This window comes from Physcomitrium patens, chromosome 24 (assembly GCF_059467195.1).
Source record: "Physcomitrium patens ecotype Gransden chromosome 24, ASM5946719v1, whole genome shotgun sequence".
Lineage (NCBI taxonomy): Eukaryota > Viridiplantae > Streptophyta > Bryopsida > Funariales > Funariaceae > Physcomitrium > Physcomitrium patens.
This window is the reverse complement of record NC_143433.1, coordinates 3,302,520-3,324,595: the sequence shown is the minus strand read 5'-3', so window position 1 is coordinate 3,324,595 and position 22,076 is coordinate 3,302,520. Positions and strand designations below refer to the sequence as shown.

The window sequence follows — 22,076 nt, the reverse complement described above, 5'->3', positions numbered from 1 at the left end:
TGATCTCGGGTGATATGAAACAACTGAAAGTGAAGTAATCACAGAGCGCAGATTAGCGCTGCTACCAAAACCACGAATGAGGAACACTCCACAAGACATTCATCAACAATCTGGATGAACTATGTGTTCCCGGCCGACACGCCGGTTCCCAAAAGGGTGGGAGTGTGGTATAATAGCCCCGACCTCGCGGGGAAGAAGAGTCGCAGCGTCGAAAGAGGGGCTTGTTGTTGTTGTTGTCCGCTCACCTGTTTGTTGTTGTGCGCCCGTCCGCCAGCTTTCTTCATTGAGTGAGTGCTCAGCTGCGGTGACGCTGGATTGTCTCCAACGTTGAATTGCAACCCTGAGCGAGCGCACCCTGGCTCAACCATTAGCTGCTGTGCTCTTTCTCTTCATTGTCGCTTAGTAGAGTCTGCGGCTATCGTTAAGGAGGAGGACGAGGTTTCGTGGCTGGATTGGCGTGACGTCGTAGTCGCGCTGTGGTGTAGTGTAGATTGAGGGAGAGCTGCAACTCCGGGTTCGCGTGGAGCTGGTACAGGTGTTGCGGGACGTTGTGGTTCGATTTCGTTTGTGCGACGGTGATCGGGGTAGTGCATCGCGAGAGGGTGATGGTGTATTTGGTAGCTGTTTGCTGAAGGAGTTGTGAAGGTGCTGCGGCCGTGCGAGGTTGGAGCATTGAATATTGCGGACCGTTGGCGTTTTTTTAAAAAAGTTCTCGTAGGAGTATTGCAGGCTGATTGGTGGTTTCAATGGTCTTAGTGAGGAGGTAGTGAGAAGGATTTGGCGCAATCTGGATGCTCTCTTGCGTGCGCTGTCTGTGAATACAGTCGGCTCTTTTCTTCATTCTGTGTTCGATGTTCAAGTATGTCAGGCCCAACTACAAGCTTCGAGTTCAACGGAAGGACGCAGTGCACTCTGAAAATGCAAGTGAAGTCTCATTCGTAGCATGTGTGATGGAAAATTAGCCAGCATTTGGCCTACATCTTGGGTTCATTATCGTGCCTCTGCCAGGCTCACTCTCCTCTTGCTTACTTACCTGAAGTAGAGCGGATTGTTTTCTGTTGAAAACTTCGAGGAGCCTTCGTTCCAGACCTTGAGTGAAGTACTTGACGCGCCGGATTTCCAAATATTGGGGTAGAGAGTAGAAGCAATCGGAACGTGACTTCGTTGAAGTTGCGTTGTTTGAAAAACAAATTTCATTTTGTTGTGGTTGCGGACTGACAAGACTCCCATCGGCAAGATGAAGTTCGGCAAGAGATTGCAGAGTCAGATAGAGGAGACGATGCCCGATTGGAGACCGCACTTCATTGCATACAAGAAGCTCAAGAAGAGTTTGAAGAGACTTCAAGCCCCGGTTTGTTTCTCCGAGGCCGCTTTCGATCAAATGGTGAGCCCGTCTTTGATAGGGGCGGATCAAGCCGTAAACTCAGTTGTTGATGCTGTCGATAAAGAATTGCGCAGCACAAGTGGAGCTGGTGACCCAGCCTCCGTTCAAGAATCTTTCCTCTGCAAACTCTCTGAGAATGCAGTTAGGTTTTCCAGAAGCGGTTTGACGGCGGGGCAGAAATCCTCCCAAGGTAATGCCGCATTGGAATCAACAGTTTCAAGTGTAGAACAGTTCCTGCATGGCGGAGCCGTTGCAGACACGGGGAAAGTCGAGGAAAACCACAAGGATTTATCTGTAGAAAGAAAATCTAAACGAATAAAGCTTGATGACGGAACTCCGATGTTCTCTGGAGAGGCTGACTTTGTTACCCTTTTGAACAAGGAACTGAACAAATTGAATGTCTTCTTCATTGAAAAGGAAGAGGAGTATGTAATTCGTCTTCAGGTACTGGTCACCACGACGTCGATCTCGAAGTGCTTTTCTTCCGATGTTCATCGGCATACATGTTGATTCATAATGCGACATTTGTTCTTTTATTTTCTCACCTGAAGGTTGTACACTGCTTTCGCATGGTTTAACTTACACATACGATTGTCAGGACCTTTTTCTTAACTATTTACGTACTTTTTACTCTGAAAGTAGCGTCTAAGCGGTGCTTTCATTTTGTTTCTTTGTGTACAGGAGCTGAAATTCAGAATTGAGACAGTCAAGAAAGAACAAGCAGCCAACACCGGATGTGCCAGCGAGAACGCCAGAAATGAGGAGCTTCTGAAGATTTTGAGAGATATTGTGACTTTTCATGGAGAAATGGTTCTCTTGGAGAACTATAGCTCGTTGAATTATATAGGTAAATCCTTAATGCTATAAAATAACATGCCCCCCCCGGTTTAAACGTAGGCGGTGTTTTTTGGAATTCCAGTTTAGTGAAGCAATATGATAAATGTAATCTTGAGGGTCCTTTTTTTTTTTTTAGCTTCGGAACTTGTAAGATTTACATCATTGAGTAGTTCCCTTCACGAGACATCGAACACTCCCACTGTCTCTCTGGGCACGAAAGACAATGAGTGAAACGAATCTGCAGCGAATAACAATTCAGAAGTGCTCCTTTGTAGCAGAGATGAGTATAAGCAAGTGCTGTGGCCTCTGTTTCAGTTTCTGTGTACTAGTCTAATCTCCATATTTATTGAATATTAGAACTAACTCCGTGGAACTTCTATGTACAGGTCTTGTGAAGATTCTGAAGAAACACGATAAAATGACAGGAACTGTCCTCAGATTACCCTTTATTCAGAGTGTACTGCTTCAGCCGTTCTTCACAACAGAACTGCTCTCGAAACTGGTGCGCGAGTGTGAGAACAACTTGCACTCACTTTTCCCAGTTTCACCATTGGAGTCGATTTGTAGTCAACTGGAGCAGGAGACCACCGTGCAAACCTTTCCTGCAGACTTCGACGACAGCCAAGCTCTCCCTTTCACGCCTGGAGAGGCTGTGGAGACGATCTATAGGAGCACAGTTGTGGCATTGAGAACCATGAAAGAGATCCGGCAGAGTTCAACGCGGAGTATCTTTTCTTTACCACCACTGAACCGAGTGGACTGCGAAGACAAGTTTGGAGTTGTGATTGACGAGATGGGGGTTACTCAAGTTGCCGTGGCCCTCTAGCGGACGGCACATATAGTCAAAATTTGAGGGTGCCAAGAACCCTTTATTTCTACAGATTCCAAGCCTGACATCTTCTGGATTGTGAAACGTTGGAGCTTGTAACTAGTTTCTCAGGTTGTAAAGGTCTTATATTTGTTAGATTTCTAGCATTTGTCAAATATTAGCCTAGTGGCAGTGGCTTAGCTTTGACACAAACCCTTTTTCTGCTGTAGTGGGTAGCGCTGTGGCACAAGAAGGCTGTCAAAGTGAGCGTTCTTTTAGTTTGTTGTGTTGGTCGGCCAGCCATGAACCGAGTTGCAGCATCAAGCTTGAGAGACACTTCGAACATCAGGAATATCATTTTTTTCGCTCATTCAAACCTTCAAGGCAATGAGCTTGATTCCTTCGCCTCATTCGTTTATCGTGTATTTGCCAGTTTGCATATGCCATTAACCATGTTGCTGCTTCTTTGTTTCTCGTTGCCGTCGTTCACCTGGTTCCTCTCCTTGTTTCCCTACTTCAGCTGTCATTATTATCCATTATCCAGTTTTTTTCTCTTTTGTTTTCACAGAGGTAAAATTTCTCCTTTAAAAGTCGCTTTTGAGAAAACTAACAAACAGTATTACTCGATTAGTCAAAAAGGGGAATAGAATTAGAAAGATCCATAAAATATATCTTTTATTGAAACAATAAATTATATGAAGATAGAAAGGGTGATAGAAGATAATACACTCTGGAAAAATGGTGTGCAACAAAATTAATTAATATAAAAAATTAAGTTACAGGTATTTGTTATTTTCATTCAAAAATACATTGTTTCCATCTTTTAGGAGACAAAATATTCTTTAGCTTAATTGCTGCATTTATTTTTTGATGTAGTTAGCACTAAAGTTGCTATGTGGAACATTTGTGTATTAGTGTAAAATAAAACCAGGTGACATAAAAGACCAAGTTAAGACATTTGTTAGTTTTATTTGAATGATATATTGTTTCTATACTTTATGACATAGACTATTCTTGGACTTAATTTCTGCATTTAATTTTGGATGTTGTTAATACCTGAGTCCCTATGTGTAACATTTCTACAGTGATGCTTATCAAAATAACACAATATAGAAACCAATTGTAGTTTATTGGTCTTAATTTTAAAATGTATATTATTTCCATCTTTTTAGAAGACAAATCTTTTTTTAGCTTAATTGCTACATTTATTTTTAGATGTTATTAGGACTTGAGTCTTCATGTGGTACATTTTTGTATTTATATGTAATAAAATAATACAATGTAAAAAACCATAACAAGGTATTTTATTAATTTAATTTAAAAAATATTATTTCCATTGACTTAGAAAATAGATCAATTTTTGGTTTAATTGTTGCATTTATTCTCAATTTAGTAAGAACCTTGGTCTTGTTATAAAACATTTAGACAATATTGAATAATAAAGTTAAATAACAAAGTTCTTCAATATAAGAAGTAGTTCTCTCTCTCTCTCTCTCTCTCTCTCTCTCTCTCTCTCTATATATATATATATATATATATATTTGTTGTTGTTGTTGTTGTTGTTGTTATTTTTCTTTTCTTTTCTTTTCTTTTGTTGTTGTACTTTATAACATAGCAAGTTGTGCAACCTTAAATACTTTAAGGACTTTTGTTTTTTTTTTTTAAATAGTTTAATATGATTCAAATCAAAAAATAAAAATATATGTATATTTTTATTTTTTAAAATAATAATTGAAAACATTACATAACACATGAATTGTCAATATACCATTTTATAAACTAATATTATATTTTTAATTCTACATTATGTTTGTATACTAATATCATGCACACTATATCTTCTTCCAACTATATTGTCTTTAATTCTACAACTCTATTACAAACATTTATTACCAATAACCTCTTCTTATTTTCTTCCACAAAGTCTCTTTGCTAAAAGATTTATTTCTTGTTGCTTTTGAAGATTAAGTAGAATTCTACACTAAAATAATTTAAAGAATTTAAAATTATAACTTTCAGAATTATATATATTTTTTAAAAGATAAAATTTTCTTATAAAATGAGATTGTATATAGTTTATAATGGTTTATTTATAATTCAATCTTGCTTTTAAATTAGATTTTTTATAATTATAATTTTTTTTTCTAATTATATAAAAAAGGACTTTTAATAATACTAAAGATATAAAATAATATATTTTAAATCTTGCTATTTTTTTACTATACTTTTGCTATTGTTTCATCCAAACATATTGCTTGAAACCAAAAACAAATTCCTTAATCTCTAATATCCTTGCAAGTAAAGTCTAATAAATCTCCAACTTGAAAGACTTTTAATATATAGGACTTGTCTACTTTTAAAGGTCCTATAATCTAAAGAAGATTGCAACTATGTAACTAACTTCTCACTTTATATACTTGGACAAGCTTTTGAATATTTGACTATCATTTTTTGATTTAATTTCTTATGCAACTAAAATCCTATTTATTACAATTAAGTCAAAATTTTGTTTAAAATTTTTAAACATGCCTAATCATGACCTATAAAAATTATAAAAATCTACCACATGTATTTTCTTTCACATACTATGGTAATTACTAAGACACTCTACCCATCATTGTGTCACACATGTATATACATTGGTGAATATAACATAATGCATTCTATTGTTAACTAGGTTTATAGATTAGACACTTATAAGAATAGATTTGTGTTAGATCTAAGTGAATCACTTAAATCTAGCCATAGATCTTAATTTTAAAGTTTCAAGACTAAGAACAATATTAAGACTAGGAAGTGTGCTAGGAACAATATTTCATTTTATTGAGAATTAATGGACAGGTGATTGTTACCACATACAAGAGAGTATAAAATCACACTTTCACAAAAATCTCTTTTTCAATAGTTAAGTATATACAAAAGGTCTAATTCTTAGCATAAAATAATAAAATAATAAATGCTTAAGTATGGCTTCTTTTTATTATACCAATTCAAATACTTTAACATAAATCACACAACTCATTCATGCATTCATTCTTTTTCTTCTTCAATCTACATTCTTTATATATATATATATATATATATATATATATATCTTCTTCTAAGCTTATATTATAGTATAAAATAAACAACATTAGATTTAATAGTATAACATGAAGCTAAAAAACCATAGAAAGAGATCCAAAGTCAATGATTGCAATGTTATGCATTAATTGATCATCTTTGATATTGTAGCCACCTTATTTGTTAATATAGTCCAACTTGTTTTGCTATAAAATTCCATCTTTGTTATATATATAATATTATAATCTTATTATGCAATATTATGATAGAATCTTATAAAACAACATTGCACTATAATTTTAAAATTCTTGTGCAACAAATTTATACTATAATGATTTATTAGACGTTTTGAAATAGTATGCGTAATTCATGTAACTCCAATTTTAAAGCAATTTTCCAAAAAAATTCTTATTTATTTTCAATTATGCAAGCATAAACTACATTATTACCAACACCATTGTATTAGGTGCCTTTGCTTTCTTTGCATTGGATTTTCTATCAAGCTAGTCATAATTAAGATTGATCCATATTTTTAGAATATTAAATTTGAGCAATCGAAAGTAATCTAATAAGAATTTACAATTGAACTTAATTTTTGACATATCATTAGATATATAACAAAACAAAGCCTTCTATATTGATCTCTTATATTTGATTAAAAAAATACAATATTCTTAAATGCACACTTATAAAGATTAGTGATTGAATGATATTTGTGTTAGGGTCATTTTTGTTATTATTCATAATAGATTTGATGAATAAGATAAATGAATTCAAACTTCTACTTTTGAATCTTATAAGAATTATTTGCATTATGAAGACCTTTTTATTTGGTATACATTTTTTAAACTTGAAGTCAAATAAAACTATCTTGAGATCTATAATTATATCTATAAAATATTACAAATGAATCTAATAATTTTTTTGATAGACACAAAGTTGGTACTAATGAATACTTTAGCCCTTATCTTTTTTAATTGAAATTATTTTTGGATAACTAACATATTAATAAAAAATTATACTTATGTATTATTATAGTATGTTCAAAGATGATGAAAAATGGAAGGTAATTATGATATAATGGAATATCTTAGTAAATACTATTATTGCTATTTTTTTACAAATTAATTATCTTTTAAGACAAAATATGCTACACATGTTTTATTGCTATAGTTAATTGAAACAACATGGCTATTATTTTAAGAAACATTTACTCAACTCTAGGCTCTCAAGTTTTTATACCTTAGTATTGTTCTCGTTGTGTTCAAGCTTCAATATACCAAAGCAATTGAACTAATAGAGGTGGGTTTGAACACAGGGAAACACTAGTTATATGAATTGGGTCTGTTAGTGTCACAATTGACTGTACTCTAGCTATCTGAAATCAATTATCAAACTAAAAAACACCAAGGCTTACTAATTCCGTCTTAATTCAACACATAATCCATTCTATGAATATCAATTCAACAATACTTCGATATTTTTATCAGTTCATCTCCCATTTACTCTCTTTGCAGTTTATATATATTCAATTACTGATCTCCAACTTACTTATTATATTCAGTTTCTCAATTCATCACACAAAATTCAATATCTTCACTTAACACAACACAATTTGATAATCTCAATTCTCAAGGTCACAGATTTTCTCCAAAACGGTCAGTCCAAAGTCATATTCCACAATATTTTAATCACACTTTCAACAATACTTCTCTCAATCACAATTCTTTATAAGAAAATAATAAAAGCAAAGAAAACAAAGAGGTAGCACCAAGCTTATCTCGGCTTACGACTATCACAATCTGGCCCCGATCTTCCTTTTCTCAACCTCTTTATCCTTCTAAAAGATGGATAGTCGGCCAGTAGATTCCAAAGGTTATGAACCTTTGAATTCTTAATCATTTGTTCTACTAATAATCTTCTGTTACCAACTAAATTGCCTAACTATAAGTCTAATTTTCAAGGTTATCAATAACTAACCAATAACTTATCACAAAATTTATTTACATATTCTACACTTAGCAATTTGAATATATTTCAAGCTAAGAGAGCCTATTTAATAATAAAGCAACATATTCAAATATCAAGTAGAGATTTCAAATTTTTCTTTGAAAACATGCAATTTATGTAGGAATGCTAGCTTTATGAATTCTTGGATCAAATAGAAAGTAAGAAGATTTAATCACTACAAACATTTGTTGGCCTTTTTTTTAAAGCAATTATAACAAAGGCTTCAAAGTTTGCATTAAATCTTGTTTATGGCCAATATTGACAAGATGTTTAATGCGACATGCTTGTTTAAAATCTAATTAAATATAGTTGTGTAAGAAATCAATATCAAAGTAGAATGTTTGTGATAACTATACCTTTCTTCTTCTTCATCGTCTTTTTTTTCTTTCTCATGCTTCTAAAATTGACTACACTAAAAAGAAAATAAAATAGAACACATTTTGATGTATGTTGTGGTTTGCATATAGATGTAACAAAATTGTTGATAGAGAGTCTTAGTAGTTATTATAATATGTGTGATTATACATGCAATAGACTTTTTTAGTTTTTTCAGGTCAAGATTAGATATACTTAAAAATTTGAAAGACAATTTTGAATTAATTATAATAATTAGGATTGCAATTGTCTAAGAAATCAAACCAAGCAATGCTAGTGAAATAATACAAAGTGTGTGCAAGCATATTAAGTAGAAAGTTAGTTACAAGGTTCCAAGCTCCTTTAGATTGTAAGACTTTTGAAAGTATACATATTCTTTATACCAAATATCTTCCATATTAGATTTATACCAAATATCTGGATTATAGTTGTAAGAATATTTGAAATATAAGAATTTGTTTCAATTTTTAAGTAGTGTATTTGAATGAAGCAATAACAAAAGTAAGGTGAAAAAATAACAAGAATTTATTTTTTTGTAATTTTTTTTAAATCACAAAAATGTAAATTTTATTAATTTATTTAAATTTATATTTTTTTGCACATATGTATGTGTGGTTTAAAAGATATTTTAAAATAATTTGTGAGAAATTGATACAAATTTTAATTTATTATTTATTTGTATTGATTAAAAATAAAAATCATTTACAACAACTAAATTACTTTATCAAAATTTATTGAGTTGATTTAGATAAAAACCTAAGATCTTTATATACAAAGAAAGATAATAGCCAAAAAGTCTATTATTGTATTTTTAAATTTTAATTTTAATGAATATTTTAATATTCAGGAATCAAATTTGAAATAAATTTTTGAAAATAAATAATTAATAAAATATAAAATTAATTAAGAATTATAAAAAATTAAAAAAAAATAGCCTTATAGAAAGTTGTGATTTTTTATAATTGAGAGTGGTTGTAAATCACAATATGGACTAATATAAGAATAGCAAATGAATATTTTGGAATCAAAGGCTTTTACTTTAAAATAGTACAGATGATTTTAATTACAACTTTAGAATCTTAGACAAGACTTTAGAAGAAGAGATAGAATTTTTCTTGTTTTTATTTCAACCCTCTAATGGATAATCAATTCATCTTTATCTAATTTTTCAAGTGATTAAAAAAAACTTTGCTTCACCTTATAAGTTTAATATTAATATTACTAATAAATTTTTAAGTACGTACTTATAATTAATTAGTTTAAATAAGTAAAAAAAATATAAAATTGAATTAATTTTATTGCTATTATTTATAACTAATTAAAAATGATACTTCTATGTTGAAAAGTATATTTTTGTAACATTTTTTTAAAAAATATATCGAATTATAAATTTTTTGTATTATAATTATTTTTTAAAAATTGGTACAAAATCAAATTCAGAAATAATTAAAAATACATGTGACTTTAGTTGATAAAATTTTGATAATAAAATATTAATAATTATATAATCAGATATTTAAGCAAAAAAATCTAAAGAGATTGTTATAAAAAAAATTTAAGTTAGAATTATATATAATAACATATTAAGATTTTTATTTAATAATATAAGTAATTTTTTAGAAAAAATTAATTTTTTATTTATAATAAATAAAATTTAAAAATCTAATTAGATTTTAATAGACAAAAGTAACAAAGAATAAAACAAAATAAATCTAAATTTATATATTCTACTAAAAATATCTAGAAAATAAAAGATATATATAAAAAATATTAAAAAAAAGTTATAATAAATCATTAGAAAGAAATATATTTTAGAAGTTATAAATAAAAAAATAAATCTAATCTTAGTAAAAACTAGCTCTATTGTGAAGGATATGGATCACAAAGAATCAAGAGGTCAAAATACTCTTGTATCATTGGAAAAGAGTAGACAATTACTTAAAGATGGCATAATATTAAAACTAAAATGGCTATTGCCAAAGATAAGAAAACTAGAGATTCTTGAAACAAGAGCAAAAATAAGAAAAACATTGGCAAGAGTGAGAAAAACCTCACTCTTACCTCTATATATACTATCTAAGTAAGAACTACATATCAACATTTTATAGAACCTTTGACATATGTCTAACTGGCAAGACAAGTTACCAATATGTGCGACATGTAGCCAACTTGTTGGCCAAGTTTTCAATCTATCAATTACCTACAAACATGTAGAAAGTCAAATCTTTATCTATGAAGCTTCTAAAAATCTTTTCCACAAGATATTATCAAATTTATTTACTTCTACTTAATTCTATCCAACTTCTTTAGTCTAGGTAAATATATAAGTACATGACATCATCTTATTCATTTTTTTCTTTTTATTAGTTATTCTTATACTTATTCAATAAGCCGAAAATAAATAAACTTATTCAAAAAAAGATGATTATTTCAGCATGTATTTAATTTATGGTTGGCCTTAACTTCTTGGTATAAAGTAAGCATGAATGTACAAAGTTCTATGTTTAAGAAGGCATGTATTAAATATTATTTTCTATGCATTCAAATTTGATTAGAAACCTCTAAAACAGGTAATAAAGAAATTCAAGAATTAAACTAGCATTAAGGGCATACCAGACACCGGAACTGAGGCCAAAATCACTTCTGCAACGTATTGTGAAGAAGCTCGTCGTTCAGGAATAAACTCGAAACATGTCACAAATTTCTTAATTTGGTCTACAAATGCATAAACCCCACTTCCAAGCCTCAACCACACGAAGACCTCCAATCAGGTTAGGTTCGTCTGGAGCCTTCCCCAAAGATATAGAGATGAAGTGGGAAAGAACGCAAGGGATTTGAGAACAGGAGAAAAAATGGGTTCTGTGGAACACTATGGTACAATACTTCGGCCACCCGCCAGCTAAAATTGGAGGATACTACATTTTAGCGTCGTGATGCATTCCAGTTGTTAAAGTATATCTGTACATCGCAAGCAAAATCTGTTTAGAAGTTTTTCCACAAGGCTCCCAGGTTCGGGGACATGCCGTCCAGTCACCGAGTTCCAAAGATGTGTTCCATGGGATTTCTTCAGTATAGCTGTGAGCATCTGTTTCTGCTCAACTTTATCTTGATGACTTTTTGGTGCTGCGAAGTACCTACATTCGACGAGATCGTTTCGTAACAAATGAGTAGCAAATTTTCGCTAGTCTGATGAGAAGACTAGCAAAGGATAACAAAGAAAATTAAATTAAAAACTTGTAATTATTGAAAACAAGACCCAAGGGTTGTTAAATGGTGCACTAGCATCCGACAACTAAGGTTAGTAAGTGCAAGGCCTCTTGAGATAGCTGATGTCCTAGTGTGATCAAGTGTTAAGACATCCATGCTCGTAAAAACAAATGCACGACATAATTGATATAATGTGAGCATGCTCTTTCTTTTCCCACACAAAAACAGGCAGAACGGAAGAATACCTTATAATATCGTGTCGGCTAAGTGGGAAAAATGCAACTGGTTCTAAGACTTGTAGATGCTTGGACTCTAGCCATGTTTTCCCACCCCTCCTAGTAGCATTTGAAGCTACACGATTCAACAAATCAGCTCCATTCCATCCTAGTGATGTCTCATCGTACGTTGCAACAAATTCCTCAATACATGCCTTCAAAAAGGAGCTGCAAAATATAGAGCCATCCGTTCGTCGTCACAGTTATGAAAAGAAGGTTAACAAGACTATCATATTAGAGAAATGACACAGTTGGTGTAGCACATTTGAGACCTTCTATCCAGAACAGGATCATACAACAGAGGCAACATGCACTGAGCTTACTGATTGGTAGTTCGAAGTGCTTCATACAGGAAAGCATTACCTGTCATTTAAAAGATGATGACACTATCATCTCCAAGGAACCATAAGTAATTTAAAAATGCACCATATCAACACTCACCTTGATTTATCAAAGGACATGAATGCCCCATTCAAAACCCACTCGCCACTCTCAGAAACTGTTGAACCGAGAACGTTGTGTATTGTAGGTAGGGGTCTGGCCAAGATCATATCCATGTCAAGCCATACTCCTCCATACCTTCACCCAGAAGCAATGGTCAGGTCATGTAACAAATTCTCTCAGTACTCAGTGAAGTTATCACGTTTTCCTCCAAAAACCCTTGAGTTGTTAGCTGAGTTGCATACGCTAGCAGCCCAGAATCATATGACTCAGCAGACCATATAAATGAGACAATCCTAATCTGCTGGGTGCTTCTAATAAATTATGACCAAATTAAAGCAATTCAGTATAAGTAAAGGAATTACTTGTGAAGAGCTGCAATGCGCAACAACTCCGTGTAGTGGATGTAGAATAAGTTCATGTTTCGCCATTCATACCATACATATGCGAAATCAATAGCAGGGGTCTTCCCAAGAAGTTCTTCCAGATTCGGTCTCGCCACAGCAATCTTATACCTGCACAAACTTCACACAATTAGCTCAGACAAGCTAATTTTTTTAAAAGTTTCTAACTAAGAGGAGACATGCTTGCATAGAGTACAGACTTAATCAACGGCAATGACAAGATCTTCAGCATGAGACAAACGCACATCACTAAGCCGTGGTTACTCTAAAATAGGACAGTATGCACATACCGATAGAATTCAAGTATAGAATTGACAAAACTTCTATGATGTAAAAATTTAATATTCAGTTCTTTTTTATCTCCTCGCCATGGAAGTAATGTGTAGGTTCGATGAAATTGAGAAGTGTGGCCAGAAGGTATAAAGTGCATACCCCTCCTTTGCCCAACTATCAAAAAACTGAAAGTCGATGGTTTCAGTGAACACCACGATGCATGCATGAGGGTGAAAATGGAGTATACTCTCGATAGCACGCTGGTGGCGAGGAGTGTAAGCCCATGGGGCAGTGGTCCACGCCATAAAGACTCTGAAGGAACAGTTCTCCTTTTCGAAGAATGCAGACAAGAACCTTGAGAATTTGAGTGATCGGCTTAAGGATGGGTAAAATCCCCACTGGATCACTTCATCATCATCGTCGCCACCATCATTCTCTTCCACGGCTGAAACGTCTTTGTTAGTTATATTTGATTCCAATTCTTCCCCATCTTCACTACTGCGGTCTTCACCATTGTGTAACTGGTCTTGGTTGATCTGCCGCTTACCAGACTGCACATCCATGATCTCCGCGTGCACCTGTGCCACGGATACCTTGAGGTTTTTATCCTGGTCGAATCCCTTAGCGTCAGGTGTTCTTTTCTCAAAAGCAAGCGCATTCGACTCAATAGAATCTTGATTATGGTCTTCATCTGTTCCTAGCGCTGGCATAGATGATTGATCCGTGTCTTTGTTATCTTTATTGCCATTTAGTAGGTTTGAGGGATTAACGTTACCAGTCTCTCTCAACCTCTGCATATCCCAAGGAGATATTCCAAATCTCCTTGCTAGCGATCTGCCTCCATCAACTAACACCCCACCCTCACCCTTTACGCCCTTCTCAAGCACGTTTTTGCCCAAAAGTTCGTCATCATTTTCGTGACTGGCATTCTTAATTTTGGGAAACTCTTTAAATCCTCCAAGAGGAAGAGGCGCTCCTGGTTCAATTTTTTGTTCCAGATACTGTATCTCCTTAACACTCTTCAAATGCGATGAAGCAAGGCTAGGATTAGATTCCCTAAAGCCGACTTTAGCAGGATTTCCTGCTTCCTGCTTGAAATTTCCCACATGATTCTCTCCAAGAAGGGCCTTTCTCTTTTCCATTTCTTGTTTTACAGCAGCCCACATCGATCCCTGCGCATCTTCAGGAACCCGTTTGATTGTATTGGCCAACTGATTTTTGTCCTCTGTGTCCAACTTATCAGCAACCGAACGATTAATCATGTCAAGATTATCCAGTTCTTTGACTTCTCTTTCTATGTTCGGCATATCCCTTCCGTAATTTCTCCTGTGACCCAGCTTACGTGACTCTTTTTGCCCTTCTTGTGAATAGGGACGGGTGTTGTTTTTGCTTACCAAAGGTATTTCCTTCATCCGCTTTCCAGTTCGGTTTCTACCAACTGTCTGGTACTTCCTATTTCGTTCAATGCCTCGTGATTCACCCAAATCCTGTATGTATTGACGCTCTGCGGCATCTAAAAACGGGAGCTTGACAGTACCTTTCGTATCTGGATGGATGTCAAATTTGTCCATATCTTCCAACAGCTGCCCTTGCTGTTTGTCACTATCCTGTGTCACTTGACGATTGTCGAATTTGTCAATATCTTCCAACAGCTGCCCTTGATGTTTGTAACTATCTTGTGTCACTTGACGATTGTCAAATTTGTCCATATCCTCCAATAGCTGCCCTCGATGTTGGTAACTATACTGTGACAACAGCCGGTTTTCAAACTTGTCCATATCTTCTAATAGCTGTCCTTGATGATTAAAACTGTCCTCCGTCACTTTGTAATCATCAAATCTATCCATATCCTCCAGTTGCTGCCCTTGGTACGTTCCACTTTCTCGTCTTTCCTCGTTGAGATCCTCATCTATTTCTCCGTCGTTCAAATACGATTCCCTTTCATCGAATTCTGCAAGAACTTGAGTCTCCTTTCCCTTATATCCATCTTCCTCTTCTTCCTCAATTAATCTATTTCCTACTTCCGCCTCACCTGCACTTCGTATCTTCAGGTTCTTCGGAAGATTTCTCGAATCAAACAACTCAGCCCCGTGTTTTCGACGAGCCTTTTCAGTCCCTCCTTGTTTCTCTTGGTCGACTGCAGTACCAAATTCACCCATATCGCGGTTGACTTGCAAGTCCTCCCTTCCATTTGCTCGTCTCCTGTAATGCTTAGCATCTGCAGCTATGAAGCATCATCATCTTAGAGCAATGTAGTGGATTTCCGAGGGGTGAGATTGTCAAATGAGCCTTTAATAGAGTGAAAACTGAAGGCCTCCCTTAGTGACGATTACAGTACTAAATTTAAGTTGACATGAGGGGCAGCATTAATTGATGAACGAAAACATCCGTTCCTCTCTTACGAGAGTCCAATCTTGAGCTCGTTGATGCGTCTGAAAGCTCGCTGCTGACAAAAGACATACATTCCTCTCATACACCTGACACTAAGCAAACTGTTTTCCTAAGAAAGTTTCTCTGTGTAACATGAGCATGTAGTGCTAAGCAAAGACAGACGTTTGTGCTAGACGAAGTAGGAGGAAGCAGCCGAAGTTTTTGAAACGTTGGTTCAACAAGCAACGCAATTAACTTGACAAGCTTCAAGCAGGCGTTTAGAAAGTTACCACGTGCTGCGTGAGCGGAGGTTCTGCCAAGACTGAGTTGCAGAATGGAAACTGATGCTATGAGCAAAATAGCCGCCGCAAAAAGGTAGATGTAAATTTGACGTTCTTTTCTTCTAAACAATGAAGATGAGGTTGACAAACGCGTCAACCGCGGCCGCGCCCTAGATTTGAACAAAGGCATGACTCCGCCCCGTACCTCTGACAAAAGATTTTCTTACCTCTTTGTCTTCTTTGTCTTCTGCTCCAAAATAAATAAACCTAGTGTGCAAATTACAATGCTTAAAATTGAAAGATTGTTGTGTCTTTCAACATTATCATCCCTGACATGGGCAACTGTGCTCGGTTTGTCGCGGGAGTGAGAGTCTCTTTCATCTATCGCCGTCCATGTCATAGTTCAAATTGGACATTAGGGTCTTCGAGATCCTCGGTCTATGGCGTGCTATAGTGCACTTGTGCGTCTGCAGACCTTCACCAGAGCTGTGAGCCGCATTAGGGACGCACCCGAATGACTGCCTTGCTTATCACTAATTCCCTAACAACTTCAAACTAAGGAATAAACTATCCTAAGTTGTTGATTTGGAAATCGTTGCCACTATTGTTGCCAAATGCTAGGGTGACCTGTGAGCAGATATATACTTTTTTTTATAAAAGTTCACGCTACCTCTGACAGGCACATCCTCCGTAAACCAGCAGACAGTGTTACCACATTTGCAGGAAAAACTCAGTTCACACCCTCCACTCATCATCTGGTCTATGCTACCTCCTTTCACACAATCAACTCCACTCTAGGGATTCACAAACAAGCCAGTCTATGAACAACACAAAAGTCCGGCTCTGAAATTGTGATTTTTCGACAATGCGAAAAGCTTCAGCATAACAACGACCCCTGACGATCACGTTCGCAAATCCTAACCTACAATCACAATCACCTGAAGCGCAATTGATTGCCTCCATCTTTAAGCCAGCTCTCGAAGGATGAGCCCATTTGGCCTCTCATCATTTCATCCTCAGCCAACCTAATCTACATCAGCAAATGCCGCGATAACGTCCTACAGCACTTTCAACGTCCAAAACCCTCCAACTAACAAAATCCTTTGCCGCTTCGTCCAGAAGCCTAAAATGATCCCAAAAGCCAAAACTATCATTTCAAATCAACACTGCAGCCCCTGACGACCTACCCGCTCAAACCAAAAACCGAGTTCAAGGAGGAAAATAACAGACGCAAAAACTCGGGCGTCACTGCCAAACTACCAGTGCAAAACCGAAACAAGACCCTGAATTTTACAGAAAAAAGTCGCTCAATGCCATCATCCACCACGAGAAGAGGCAATGTACAGCCACCCTGGTGTTGACTCAGAGCGGGACAAGGTTTCATAGCCACGATCATCGCCGTAGCCTGCCGAAAAATCCTGGCAAGTGGAGAAGCAATGCACTGTGGGGAAACGCAGCGATCGCTCATATCTCCTTTTGCGCTACTCCCTGGATTGCCACGCGCCTGTCCTACTCTCACTATCTCACCTGTCCATTCTATTCCATTCAACGTGCGATCAGGCAGCGTTTCCTTTTGAGTGCTGTGAACACGTTGCAAATCGTAAATGCTTCCGTGCATCTGAGTTAGGGGATTTCCACCACCACCGCCGTGCCTGAACTCACGGCCGATCTAGAGCAGGACTTTTCATGATTAGTATCCAACGAGAGTGGTCCGAAAATGGAAGCACTACATTCATTTCTTAGCTCCGAGGTTCCAGCAGCAGATGAATACGAGGTCTGGTTGACCTGGCAAAATCGGTATCCTAAATGGGGTGCGGACCTCGGAGCTCGGTGGATCCACCGCATGGCGCTCGCGGGGCCTCGATGCAACAAACCTACAAACTAGCTAACAAACAAACCAACATGCAAAGCCGAACTCGTACATGCGCCGTCTCAAAAAGTGAAAGTTGCCCTGGTCCAACTCTGGTGTAGTATGGTAGAAACCAACCTCGATTACTTTCTTGTGCTTGTTGTTGAACCTAGATAATCTAGAATCTATTTTTTCTATATTTTTATTTTTATTTGTAAAGAAACTTAGCACTTTTTTTTTCTTTTTTTTCTTTTTTTTCATAGATTAGAGATCTTTCAAGGCTTAGAAGTTCACCATTTTACAACCTAGTTAGCATGTTTTTTTTATAAAAATAATAAACAGCTGTGTCATAATTCTTGGATATTTTTTTTTTGAAATATTGATTTTTAAGTATTATGTAACTGTTATTTTTTAATATTAATTACAAGTTTTGACTTCAAAAGATGTGCCACTATTATTACTCTATACATATATATACACATATACATGTACTTATTTATTTTAGGAATATGGTAATGATGGATTTTTTTTTTCAGTATTAAAAATTTGGATAACTAATTTGAGACGTATCAAGGATAGATCCAACATTTTTTATTACATGTAACAATGATTTGCATATATCAATGCAGTTAGTAAAACACATGGAAATATGCACATCTATGTATATATTTATATATATATATATATATATATCATTTTGCAGATATTCATTGTCCCCTGGAACTCAACAGCTAACATTTGAGTATATTGTTATTTCTGTATATATATATATATATATATATATATACTGTTCATAATTATTTATTCTGTACTGAATATTCATTTGTGTATATTGGCTCATTATGGTATATTACGTAAATGAAATACCACTGTATTATCAAGAATATTCTGAATTTTATCAAAATAAATTGTATATTCTAAAAACCAATTGACAATGGTTGGTTTTTATTTTAAGACATTGTAAAATTTTAACAATAAAAAATTTCTACACCTATTGTCTAAATTTTTTTTTTAAGTTCCTACACTCATTAACTCAAAAATGACATTTTGAAAGTTCCCATGAGGATAAATTTTTTCCCTTGTTTTGTTAAATCTAAAAAATCAGATTTGTATTATGGTTGTAGTATGTATGATTGAATAATGAACAAACATCAAACATGTTAATTAATTAACAAAACATTATCTTGGACGTTTTAATTTTTAAGAAAACCTAAAATGTCACAATTATTTTGGACATATCTGTAATAAATAATAAAATTTGAAGTGTGCCATTCTGCCCTTGAATTTTTAAAAAACATATTTTTTGAGAACTTATTCAAAACTAAAAAAAATTGAAAATTTGAAAATCTTTGAAATCTTTCATTCTGAAGTGTCTTTTAACTGGAAGTTGGTTTATGATCAAAATTGGTTTGTTAATATTTATGTTTTGAGGCATTTTATGCCATGTTTTATAAAGATTGATTCCAAGCCCACTGGCAAAATTGCCCTGATTTAAGTTCAACTAAGATACTGACAAAAGCAACCACTAAGTGTGTTTCACACCATCAACACGACGTCAAAACCACGCAGTTTAGAATGGATAGTGGAGATGTGCAACCCCACATTGTTCATCTTCTGAAAATTTCCACCAACTGAATTAATATTGAATCCATACGTCCACACGATCACACGACCTGACAAGTATTTGAGAAGGAACTTTTTATTGAAGAGTTCCAGATAAGTAGTTGACTCTAAACACTAATGGGTTTTACTTTCATGTTCGCTTCAACAATCGTTTGAAAGCGACTGTGAAATCTCCAACGGAATATCACTACTTCTCAACTTGGATGAGCCATGAGTCTAGGCTTGTAATAACTAGTATGTAGTTCAACAACTCAATGACCATAAATTTAATACTAACACGCTATACCTATTGATGTGATGGTCTGGAAGGACATGCAAACCTTCGTTTAAAAATCCCATACTAGAACCAGAACGTGAATGGTAAAGAGCCGGTGACAAGTTCTTCCCTCATGAATTGCTAAGTTGTCTATTAAGAATGCATTAAAAGATGTCACAATATTCTACTTTAATGTAGATGTACCGTGTGAAGTGAAGCAGATTATCTTGCTGTCATCTTTCTTCTAGGTATCAAGCTCTCCCTCTTCAGAAATTCTTTCTCGAGTTCGTTTAGTCCTCTTCGAGTTCCATCAGGTTCCGAAACAAATCGCTTACCACCCCTTTTCCCCCTTTTGCCCTGTTCACCCAACTCTTCCACAAGATAACTCCATCCAACAGAGGGTCTTCTTCTGCTAATAATGTCCGTATTTATCATGCCAGCAATCTGAGCCAGATGAAAATTCGTGATAAGACAGGGGATCCCATATTAAGTAAAGAAAGCTTAGTTCTAAAGAAGCCATGCAAGAAATTCCACTATTTGTTATAAATGAGACTCGGCATGCAATGAGAGCAAAATGTGAACATGAAAACAAGAAAAGAAAGAAAGAAATTATGAATTAAAAAATTAAAAAAACAAAACAAGAAAGAAATTGCAAGCACATATGCACATCCTTGAGGAAATCCCTGACACTCTTCATAACAAGTTGAGTGCAGAGGATCATTCTTTTGAGTGATAAGAAGTCAGCCCAAGAAAAGGAACATCAAGCATGTATTCAGTTGACATCTGACCTGCTTTTTGTTAAAAGACATTCGTCTCTCAAACTCATAGAGCATCATCTCAACTTCTTTTGCCGATAGCTCGTCCCAATCCGGCCCCTCGTCATCTTCTGCAGCCAAATTCTTCACCACAGGACAAGTGCGTCTAATTTTAACGTGGCGCTCACCATCAGCAGCCTCAAAAGTACTGTTCCAAATATCATCCCGCATTGGATCAGTTCAACATATGCTGACATCAGACTTCAGATTGATGGATTAAGAATAAAATAAAACTCGTGCTTCAACTTCCATCCTCAGAAATAAAAGTATGCAAACAAAAAAATTGGGAACCGGAAAGGATACCCTGAAGAGCACACCACATACCAAAGTGATACAGTTGTCAACAGTCTATGTCCACACCAGCAAAATCTCTGAAATTCCGAAACAATTCTTACAGATGAGCCGAGAAAACTAACCCATCTATTCTCTCAAAGTATTCTTCAATATCTTTGTCCAAGGGACTCCCTTGAGTTGCTTCCTCCTGCTTTTCAATGTCTACAAGCCATACAATTGCATGCACGCGCTGCTTGCGTATCCGATACTCTTTCGCTAGTCTGTCAATCGTCACAGGCTCCGGATTGTCACGGTAAGATCTCCAGATTCTTTCTTTCACAGGTTCTGACAAGCGACAAGCTTTGTAGTCGGGTTCTACACCAGAAAAGTTGTATATGAAGGGTGTTTGAGCAATCTGCATAGAGAAGCGTGAAGAATTAGCTGTAAAGGACCAATAAGTTATCTATGATTTTTTTTTTTTTTTTTAAAATGACATCAAGAGTGCATATTATATAACCTTAAAATTGATGAATACTATAAATAGTTTTAATTATGTGATGATCAATTTTGGGAGATATCACTCTAAAGTCATGATTGCAATCCATAGGCATAGACAATGCACAGCAGACATTCCTTTGCCACAATGAGATACAAACAATGCCCCCCACTTATGGAGATTTGATTGCAATAAAGTCCTTTCTATCTATCCAAGATTTGGGCTAAAGTCTCCCGTAGATCCAAACAAATTGTGCTCTCATCCACAACTACGACATCCTGAACTCTGAAGAACTTAAAATTACGCGGAAACGAGAATGGCAATGGAAAGCTACACTAAATTGAAGGCAAATGTACAAAAAATTAAAGTTGTTCACCAGCTTCAAACAATCGATACCGCAAAAGTTAACGCAACACAAATTATTCAGGACTATATTATGAGGTTAGTGAGTCTTCAAAAATAATGAACTCCTCGACAGAAATAAGTGCAGAAATCAACCAGCACAGAAGAACTCCGCAGTCATCTACGCCTCATTAAAGGATATTGATTAACTGCAGAAGGTTCGCTAATACCTCATCATCGCTGATGATCTCCCGCTTTCCTCTAATAGGCTTTCCATCAGGGTCAGCTTCGCCATCCTTGTTTTCGTCGCTCAATCCTCCCCTCTTCTGAGCAAAGGAACCAGTGGCAGCGGAGATCTGTCTGCAACCCGTAGCACACCGAAAGAACTCCCTTCGACCGCAATGGGAGCCCATTGATGTGCACGTCGAAGGAGCATGGCCGACCTCACTTCAATTTTATCACAAATTACGAGCAAAACCTCAATTAAATGCACTTAACCGCCGTAAAGCACGATGAGCCACATAGTGTCCCAATCCCTTCAACATCTGAAAAGAAATAAAAATTCGACTGAACAAGCTCCCTTAATTCAAACAAAAAAGTCTCTGATTGTGGAGGACGCAATGCAGTTTGCTTCTTAGAAACAGTGGCATCAGTCAAGAAGTGATTGAAACTAAAGCCCAAGATCTTCGAGAGG

At 35.4% G+C, this 22,076-nt stretch overlaps 3 protein-coding genes across 6 annotated transcripts; 1 reads left to right on the top strand and 2 right to left on the bottom strand.

The window, feature by feature from the left end:
* The first annotated feature begins 213 nt into the window (after positions 1-213).
* LOC112276404 (SPX domain-containing protein 1) lies at positions 214-3,439 on the top strand. The gene is made up of 3 exons (XM_024507689.3): positions 214-1,828; positions 2,066-2,231; positions 2,608-3,439. Exons 1-3 carry the CDS (start codon positions 1,238-1,240, stop codon positions 3,045-3,047), a joined length of 1,197 nt encoding a protein of 398 aa, XP_024363457.1. The 5' UTR covers positions 214-1,237; the 3' UTR covers positions 3,048-3,439.
* A 7,664-nt stretch (positions 3,440-11,103) lies between these two features.
* Positions 11,104-17,323, bottom strand: LOC112276830 (uncharacterized). 3 transcript variants are annotated; one of them, XM_090247009.1, is made up of 7 exons: positions 16,667-16,804; positions 15,738-16,195; positions 13,237-15,301; positions 12,766-12,915; positions 12,401-12,538; positions 11,930-12,127; positions 11,104-11,611 (listed from the first exon to the last, which is right to left on the bottom strand). In XM_090247009.1, the coding sequence occupies exons 2-7, from the start codon at positions 15,916-15,918 to the stop codon at positions 11,425-11,427; spliced, it is 2,919 nt and encodes a 972-aa protein (XP_090103135.1). In that variant the 5' UTR covers positions 15,919-16,195; positions 16,667-16,804; the 3' UTR covers positions 11,104-11,424. The 3 variants fall into 3 exon arrangements, with proteins under 3 accessions (XP_090103135.1, XP_024364339.1, XP_024364340.1); XM_024508571.3 differs by having other exon boundaries at positions 15,738-17,323; XM_024508572.3 differs by having other exon boundaries at positions 13,237-15,295; positions 15,738-17,323.
* Positions 17,324-18,951: 1,628 nt separating this feature from the next.
* On the bottom strand, positions 18,952-22,055 carry LOC112276566 (protein GAMETE CELL DEFECTIVE 1, mitochondrial). Of its 2 annotated transcripts, XM_073530962.2 has the most exons (5): positions 21,613-22,055; positions 20,688-20,959; positions 20,245-20,419; positions 19,661-19,900; positions 18,952-19,250 (listed from the first exon to the last, which is right to left on the bottom strand). In XM_073530962.2, exons 1-4 carry the CDS (start codon positions 21,793-21,795, stop codon positions 19,679-19,681), a joined length of 852 nt encoding a protein of 283 aa, XP_073387063.1. In that variant the 5' UTR covers positions 21,796-22,055; the 3' UTR covers positions 18,952-19,250; positions 19,661-19,678. The 2 variants fall into 2 exon arrangements, with proteins under 2 accessions (XP_073387063.1, XP_024363745.1); XM_024507977.3 differs by lacking the exon at positions 18,952-19,250 and having other exon boundaries at positions 19,261-19,900.
* Between the last annotated feature and the right edge of the window lie 21 nt (positions 22,056-22,076).